Genomic DNA, 9,299 nt, shown 5'->3' with positions numbered 1-9,299 from the left:
CAGGATTATGTTTAATGTATGTTAAATCTGACTGAAACCTACATACCGTAGAAAGTGTAAATATCATGTAAAGTTCCTGTCGCGATCATTTGTTTGACTATTTCTTTTTTTTGATGTATTGTTTTAAATAAATAAATAAAAAAAAATTAAAAAAAAAAAGAATGAATGAATGTAGAGGTGGCTTTTGCCTGAACAAATATTTGTTTAACTAAGTAAGGCATGATCTTCAGGGCAGCCTAGTCTTAATTCTATACATTGCAATTTTGAATTCTATCCACTATTTTGAATTTTCTTGTTTTATGGGACCAATGAAATGTACTTCTCTGTCCCAGTCTTTTCCCTTTGGAACAGCATCGCCTAGAGCAGTGATGGCTAACCTTTTTGCCATCACGTGCCAGGAAGGGGTGCGGGGTGGGGGAGATTCACATGCACGTGTGCTCACACCCATAATTCTATGCACCTCGCCCCGCGCATGCGACGCCCCCTTCCCTCTGCTCCTAGCACATGATGGCCCGGTAGGCCCGTTTTTCTTTCTCACCTGGCTGCAGATCCTCTCTGTGCATCTGGGGAGGGTGAAAACAGCCTTCCCCATCCCCTCAGCCCGTTTCCCAACTTCTGGTTGGACAGGAAGTGACTTTTTTGTTGTCCCCAGCCTCCAGAGACTCCGACACATGCGCACCGGAGCTGAGCTGGTTCCACGTGCCGCCTGTGGCACATGTGCCATAGGTTCGCCATCACGGTCCTAGAGATAAGGATGGTGTTCTCTCTCCTGGGTTCCAGAAATCACTCCTGCTTGATTCACTTGCGGAATTGCTTGCCACTTTGCTGGGGGGGGGAAGGGGCAGGGGAAATAAAGGGAGCTATTAACCCCAAGGAAAATTGCACCCCCATTCTCCATCCTGGTATGTACCCAAGAGGGCTCACCCATTGACACCAATGCCCTCCAGCCAGCCATACCTTGTCAGCAGACTTCCAAGTCACTCTCTTGCTCCCCAGCTCTATTAAGAGATTTCAGCCTTGGTTCATAAATTGCCAATCGCCATTTGTCCGAGACCAGAGAGTAGTGGAAAAGTGGGCAGGGATACGACATCCCTGCCTTGCACCACACAAGCTATGGGTTTCTGGGAAATGTAGTCAGAAGGCGCAGTGGTGCTGAAGCAGCCACAACTTCACCAAATTTCAATCCCATGGGAATAATGAATCCCAGGTTTTGGATGCATTCTTTAAGTTAGCCCATTTGAGTTACGTCGATTCAAAAACTGTTGCCCTCTAACGTTTAACTTCCCCCAATTGAAGGTTACAAACAGACAAACTCTGAGAATTTAGAAGTTTATAGGTTAATTACAACTATTTTCTTCCTTTACTGGATTAATAAGCCATCGTTGTGTTTTTATAAAGAGAAAGCAATTGACAATATTTAAAATAAAAATACAAGCTTAAAGCAATTACAGGTAGTCCTTGATTTACAACAGGTCGCTTAGTGACCGAAGTTATTACAGTACTGAAAAAAGTGACTTATGACCATTTTTCACACTTATGACTGTTGCAGCATCCCCATAGTCATGTGATTTACATTCGCATGTTTGATGACTGACTCATGACGATTGCAGAGTCCCGGGGTCATGTGATCACTTTTTGTGACCTTCTGACAAGCAAAGTCAATGGGGAAACCAGATTCACTTAACAACCGTGTTACTAATTTAATAACTGCAGTGATTCACTTAACAAATAGCAATAGCACTTAGACTTGTATACTGCTTCATAGTGCTTTTACAGCCCTCTCTAAGCAGTTTTACAGAGTTAGCATATGGCCCCCAAATAATCTGGGTCCTCATTTTACCCACCTCAGAAGAATGGAAGGCTGAGTCAACCTTGAGCCTGGTGAGATTTGAACTGCCAAATTGCAGTCAGCCAGCAGTCAGCAGAAGTAGCCTGCAGTACTGCACTCTAACCACTGCGCCACTGAGGCTCTTATATGGCAAGAAAAATCGTAAAATGGAGCAAAACTCATTTGACAAATTTCTCACTTAGCAACATAAATTTGGGACTCAATTGTGGTCGTAACTTGAGACTACCTGTATATTACCTGATCTAAATTTGCTAAAAGAAATATATTGTGTCTTCTTTCCATTTTTCTACTAACAACTCCCGTGGAAGGGCATGTGCAGCCTGGAAACTTCCAGAGTAGGCCTCATCCTGCCTAGGCCAGTTTTTTGGCCGTAGAAGCATCCTCAAAAGAATCTTTCCTGCTGATATAAATACAGGTAGTCCTTGACTTACAACAATTTGCTTAATGACCGTTCAAAGTTACAACGGCACTGAAAAAAGTGACTTATGACCATTTTTCACACTTATGACCGTAGCAGCATCCCCATGGTCACGTGATTTACATTCGGATGCTGGAAAACTGATTCACATTTATGACGGTTGCAATGTCCCGGGGTCATGTGATCACTTTTTGCGACCTTCTAACAAGCAAAGTCAATGGGGAAAACGGATTCACTTAACAACCGTGTGACTAATTTAACAACTGCAACGATTCAGAAATTTCTCACTTAGCAACATACATTTTGGGCTCAATTATGGTCGTAAGTCGAGGACTACCTGTATTGGAGCAGATTCGCAGAATGGGAGGTGCTCCTTAAATACAGAGCTACTAAGCTAGGAAACAGAAAACGATACAGCCAATTAAAATAACCAGAAGGGTTTTGTACAAAAAGCCAGTTGCCCAGAGCAAGGCCAGGATGACAGAACAGATGACAAAGTACCTACGGACATCCTTGTCAGCTAGCATATCCATAAGAGTGTAAGTGTTTCTGGCCAAAGTACTCGGAGTCTCAGAGAAGAATTTCAATTTCTTGATACTTCGTCTTATCTTAGGGCAGTCCAGCAGCCGGTGCTTGGGATTTTTCGCATCCAGGAATGGAAGCATGTGATGAGTGAGACTATCAATTTGAGGTTTCAAGGCATCGTAAATGAACACATACTGGCTTGTCAGCCGAACGGCGTTTGCTTCAGAATGCAGGGTCCCCACCAGGTTAGAGCAGCCCCTGAGGGCCTCCTGCAGATTCAGAACATCCTTGTGGAAGTCGGTTAGCTGCTTTTTTTGCTCTTCCATCTCTTCAAGATTCTTCTGGGTCGTCTTAATTTTACTCTCTTGATTCTCCAACTGCTTCTCACATTCGGCAACTTGGTGCAGGGCCTTCTGTTCATTGGCATGATAATCATTTACCATTTCCTGTGCCGCATCGGCCTTTTCCTCAGCCGCCTTCTGAGACATGTGAGCGTCAATAGCCTGAATACCCCCTGAGAATGAGACAAAGACAAAATCGAGGGAATGTAACACGTAGCCAACAAGTTCTCCAGCCAAGATCATTCCACATATATTTACCATTTTTTTCAGACTTAAGACACACTTTTTTGTCTCCCAAAAGGGGTGGGAAAATGTCTGTGCGTCTTATAGACTGAATATTGCCAAAGCCCTGCCCACCCGCTGGCCATTTTTTGGCCTCCTCACACTCCGTTTTCAGGCCTTTTTCAGGCTTTTTTTGCCCATTTTCAAGGCTTTTTTGATCCATTTTTCAACTTTTTTGGCCAGTTTATTATGAAAAACGGGCTGAAATAAGCCTCAAAAACGGGCCCAAAAAGCCTCAAAAATGGGCCCAACAAGCCTCAAAAATGGGCTAAAAAAACCTTGAAAACAGGCTGAAAAAAGCCCCAAAAATGGGCTGGAAAAAGCCTTGAAAACAGGCTGGAAAAAGCCCTGAAAATGGGCTGAAAAAAGCCCCAAAAATGGGCCCAAAAAAGCCTTGAAAACAGGCTGAAAAAAGCCTCGAAAATGGTCCGAGAAAAGGCTGGAAAAGGGCCAAAAAGGGACCAAAAATGGTACGTGTGGAGGCCAAAAACTTTTTGTTGTTTTGTCGTCTTCTACATTTAGGTGCATCTTATAGTCAGGTGCGTTTTACAGTCCGAAAAATACGGTAGATGATTCCCTGCTAGAATTCTGGGAGTTAAAGTCCGCCAGGCTTAAAGTTGCCAAGGTTGGAGACCCCTGGTCTAGTTAACATTTGGGTGGGAGACCACAAGGAAACCAGCTTATTAAACCAAGCATGGTGTTGACTCTGAAGCTAGCCTGATCAAGGCCATTTTGGAGGCTTCAGTGCTGCCACAATGGTGCTGAGGGATAGGGAGGGTGGACTAGAGATAGCTCGGGTTTTGTAGCCAAAACAAAATAGTTTCCCCTGTGAACCAAGGACATTCCCACAGGTGGCTGAAGAGAGGAGTGAAGTTCCCAAGCAATCGGACAGCACCTTGATTGGACCATGTGACTGATTTTTGGGGAAAGAGGGAAAATGTTTAATTAGGTGAAAACCGAGGGAACCTTTAAAGTCGGTTTTCACCAGCCTGTGCCAATATGATATATCCAATAAACTTGTTCTTTGAGGAAACAGCTTGCCTTGTAGTTCTGCTTGTTACAGGTGTATTATTTGGAACCCTGACATATGGTGTCAGTGTGACTCATTGAGTCAACTCCATGGAAGTCTAAAAGAGACGTTGTTGCTTTAATGAGAGATCAGTTGCTTGTGCTCCTGAGCACCCGAAAGTATTTCTTCCACCTCATGTTTTTGACATGTTTAGGGTGTCGTTAATACTCACCAATAATAGTTCCCACAACTGGTATCCACATCAACCGCAAGGCCTTATCTTTCCGCCTTTCTTGTTCTCTGATTTCTTCTGCTGCAGCTTCTCTATCCCTTTTTGCCTTTTCCTTCATAGCTTTTTGGCGTTGATAGTCTTCTTTTTGCAACTCACCGCGTCTTTGCAAATCCTTCCGAAGGTTCTGAAAATTGACAAGCTCGTTCTCTTTGGCTTTCTGTTCATCCATGAGTTTTTTCTTTGAAACCATAATCTCAGAAGTCGCTGCATCCACATTCTTCAGGTCCCACAGAACCAATTCTTCTGTCTTGCCCAACTCCTCTGTAGCCTTCCCGATGTGCTCCTTTAGATCTATGTAAAAGTCAACATCTTCTTTTGCATGGTATAGACAATTGACCACAGAGGTTAACTCACATAGTCCTTGGTTGAAATGGTGTCTGACTTTTTTTTCAAATGCGTTGTCATGGGCACGCCTTCGTACAAAGGCCATACTTTCATTGAATCACAGTGGAGCCTGGTTTTCAGAGGAAAAAAAAAGAGGGAGATTTCAAAGAGAAGGTAGGATATGATTCAACATATAACTAATGGAGAACAAAAAAAAAAAAAGTTGCCCAAAGAATCATGGATATAGAAGCTCAAAACGACATAGCCACACTTAGTAAGGCTGGTAGCTTGAAATGGCTGAGCAAATATAAACGCATCTTCCAAATGTAAAAGCTAAAAGTTTCCCCTCACACATATGTGCTAGTCGTTCCTGACTCTAGGGGGCGGTGCTCATCTCCGTTTCAAAGCCGAAGAGCCAGCGCTGTCGGAACATGTCTCCGTGGTCATGTGGCTAGCATGACTAAATGCCAAAGGCGCACAAAACGCTGTTACCTTCCCACCAAAGGTGGTGCCTATTTTTCTACTTGCATTTTTTACGTGCTTTCAAACTGCTAGGTTGGCAGAAACTGGGACCAGTAACGGGAGCTCACCCAAATGTACAACTATTTAAAATCACAATTGCCAAAACATCTCAGGGAGACATTAGCAAGATTCAAACAGCTTGATACAATGGTTAGATTTGGGAGATTCCATTCTACCCCATACAATGAACGTACATGTATCTCTGGAGCTGAAGAGGTAGAAGATCTGACTCATATATTGTTTGATTGCTGTTTGTATAAGGAGAAGAGATAAATACCTTGAGCCACATATTAAACATATGGCCCAGTGGGAGACCCATATTAAAACAACATACCTCATGTGTGGGCAGAATCTGAAAGCAACATTTAATACAGCACAATTTCTAACTAAAATGGTCCGACTGAGATCGGCATATGTGGACATATGTAGGCTCCAAAAGATAGAAGATAGGTAAAGATTTCTCCTGTCCAGTCAAGTCTGACTCTAGGGGATGGTGCTCACCCCCATTTCGTAGCCAAGGGAGTCAGCTTTGTCCAAAGACACTTCCGTAGTCATGTGGCCAGCATGACTATACGCCGAGACATACAGAATGCTATTATCTTCCCACTGAAGTGGTACCTATTGATCTACTTCAGGGGTGAAATCCAGCAGGTTCGGACAGGTTCTGGAAAACTGGTAGCGGAAATTTTGAATAGTTCAGGGAACCGGCAAATACCACCTCTGGCTGGCCCCAGAGTGGGAAGGGAATGGAGATTTTGCAATATCCTTCCCCCATGAGTAGGGTGTGAATGGGGATTTTGCAATATCCTTCCCCTGCCACGCCCACCAAGCCACACCACATCCACCAAGCCACGCCTACAGAACCGGTAGTAAAAAAAATTGGATTTCACCGCTGATCTACTTGCATTTATGCTAGCTGAAGGCAAGAGAATATTAAATTCTCATGTTTTTGAATTTCCCCAGAGGGAACTGTAGTGCACCATCCCTTTAAAGTAGACCCAATTGCAAAGAGGAGGAGGCTGTCCCAAATCCCACCCTCTGGAGCCTGACCAGGGGCAACCATGACTTACAACTAGGCCTACTCTAAAGAAGCTGAATTGTCCTGCTTCGCTTTTATATAACATACAATAAGCTTACATGACAGCTGTGCTACAAAAGGCCCCCAGTGTCAAACAAAACTATCTATAGAAAAAGAGGAGGCTGATGGCAACTGTTCGGTGAGACAGCCAAAACATCTGTCCCAGGTGATTACAAATAGCTTTTGCCATTCTGTTGACCTTTCACTCGGTTCAAAGAGATCTTTCTGGAACGGTTCAGAATCACTTTTGGTTTCCAATTCCTTGAAAAAGTTGCGATCGTCGAAATGTTCAATGCTTTCAAGTCAAAATAATTGATGAACAATTTAAAAGCAGCAACTTCTAAATTCCTTTCCCAAGAACCCTCCCCCCTACTTTTAAATCCTATTTCTTGCTTTCTGATTTCGCCACATTAAAAAGTCCTCTTACCCCATGACTGCTAAGAGACTTAGATAAAGAACTTTTTCAAGAGCTTGTTGAAAAGCCCAGTTCATGGTATCAATCTCTATTCATGGATCTATGGACCAGTGGTGGGTTTCAATTTTTTTTACTGTGGTAAAAAAATGTGGGTGTGACTTGGTGGGCGTGGCATGGCTTGGTGGGCTGGCAGGGGAAGGATACTGTAAAATCTCCATTCCCACCCCACTCCAGGAGAAGGATACTGTAAAATCTCCATTCCCACCCCAATCCAGGGGAAGGTTACTGCAAAATCCCCACTTCCTCCCAATCAGCTGGGACTTGGGAGGCGGAGAATAGATGGGGGTGTAGCCAGTCAAAATTTTTACTACCGGTTCTCCGAATTACTCAAAATTTCTGCTACCGGTTCTCCAGAACTGGTCAGAACCTGCTCAAACCCACCTCTGCTATGGACACCCTAAAAAGAAAAACTTTGAGAAGGTGGATTTGGGTGTCAGTTAGCTTCAGTTAAAATTCCAAGTTGGTTCCTAACCTCAAAACATTGTGGATCTCTGGATGAAGGCAAGAGAAGAACATCACAGAAGTATTGTTTTTCTCACACGTCCCTCACCCCTGGTCTCAATTTGAAATTCTGTGTTCCTCAAAGAAGATGCAATATTTCCTAACCCAGAGATATAGAGGGCATGATTTGTGGAGGATGTGGAGGACAGCAAGGTTTCATACTTAGGCAGGAAAAGCTAAAGATACACGTGCAGGTTAGGTGAAACCTGGCTCTAAAACAGTAACTGTGAAAGGGACCTGGGAGTGCTAGTAAATCATCACTTAAATATGAGCCAACAGTGTGCGGCAGCAGCCAAAAAAACCGAATATAATCCTTGGTTGTGTAAACAGAGGCATAGAATCAAGTACCCCTTTATAAAACCTTAGTAAAGCCTGGAATACTGCATCCAGTTTTGGTCACCACATTACAAAAAAGACGTTGAGAAAAAGACTTTGGGAAAAAGTGCAAAGAAGAGCAACTAGATGAGTAAGACCCTGGAGACTAAAACATATGAAGAACAGTTGCAGGATTTGAGTTTGGCTAGTCTAGAGAAAATAAGGACTAAGGGGGACATGATAGCAGTATTCCAGTATTTGACAGGCTGCCACAAAGAAGACGGGGTTCATTTATTTTCCACAGCATCAGAGGGCAAGACACAAAACAATGGATGGGAACTAATCAAGGAGAGAAGCAACCTGGAATTGAGCAGAAACTTCCTAACATTGAGGACAATTAACCAGTGGAACAGCTTTGCCTTCAGAAGTTGTGGGTGCTCCATCACTGGAGGATTTTAAGAAGAGACTGGACAGCCACTTGTCTTAAACTGCATAAAGTTTCCTGCCTGAGCAGGGGGTTGGACTAGAAGACCTCCAAGGTCCCTTCCAGCTCTACTCTGATTGATTGATTTGGGTATCATAAAAACCTATGTGGAGGAGGATTTTCGCACCTACAATTTCTCCTCCTTACAAGAGAAATAATGAAGCCTCTCCATCCTGGATCACAGGGATTCTTCAGTGACAGATAAAGAACTGTATTTACCAAGTTGAGATAAATGGACTCAGTTGCCGTCCAGTCAATATTGATTCCTGGCAATTGCCTGGACAAATCCCTGCAGATTTCTTGGCAAGATTTTGGAAGCAGTTTGTCTTTGCCTGCCTTTTCTTTCTAGGATTGAGGGAAAGGGACTGCCCCAAGATAGGATAGAATAGGATAACAGAGTTGGAAGGGATCTTGGAGGTCTTCTAGTCCAATCCCCTGCTAAGGAAAGAAACCCTACACCACTTCAGACAAATGGTTATCCAACATCTTCTTAAAAACCTCCAGTGTTGGAGCATTCACAACTTCTGGAGGCAAGTCGTTCCACTGATTAATTGTTCTCACTGTCAGGAAATTTCTCTTTAGTTCTAAGTTGCTTCTCTCCTTGATTAGTTTCACCCATTGCTTCTTGTCCTGCCCTCAGATGCTTTGGAGAATAGCTTGACTCCCTCTTCTTTGTGGCAGCCCCTCAAATACTGGACTACTGCTATCTTGTAGATCACCTGGTTGGCTTCGCATAAGGCATAACTAAAACTCAGAGTTTCCCAGTTTCTAGCCCGATGCCTCAAGTAGCGCACCAAACTGGTTCTCTTAAATTAACTCAGAGGAATGTCTTAATTAGAACCTCCTGCTTTTTTTAAGAAAACAAAGTCAGTTCAGCTAAAACT

At 43.4% G+C, this 9,299-nt stretch overlaps 1 protein-coding gene across 1 annotated transcript; it reads right to left on the bottom strand.

Moving 5' to 3' along the window:
• Positions 1 to 1,382: 1,382 nt before the first annotated feature.
• On the bottom strand, positions 1,383 to 5,146 carry LOC139310154 (tropomyosin A-like). Its single transcript, XM_070934314.1, has 2 exons — positions 4,657 to 5,146; positions 1,383 to 3,306 (listed from the first exon to the last, which is right to left on the bottom strand). Exons 1-2 carry the CDS (start codon positions 5,144 to 5,146, stop codon positions 2,657 to 2,659), a joined length of 1,140 nt encoding a protein of 379 aa, XP_070790415.1. The 3' UTR covers positions 1,383 to 2,656.
• Between the last annotated feature and the right edge of the window lie 4,153 nt (positions 5,147 to 9,299).

This window comes from Pituophis catenifer, unplaced genomic scaffold (assembly GCF_029215685.1).
Source record: "Pituophis catenifer annectens isolate HBS135680 unplaced genomic scaffold, rPitCat1.0.hap2 SCAF_2, whole genome shotgun sequence".
Lineage (NCBI taxonomy): Eukaryota > Metazoa > Chordata > Lepidosauria > Squamata > Colubridae > Pituophis > Pituophis catenifer.
This window is presented reverse-complemented; position numbering and strand designations above follow the sequence as displayed.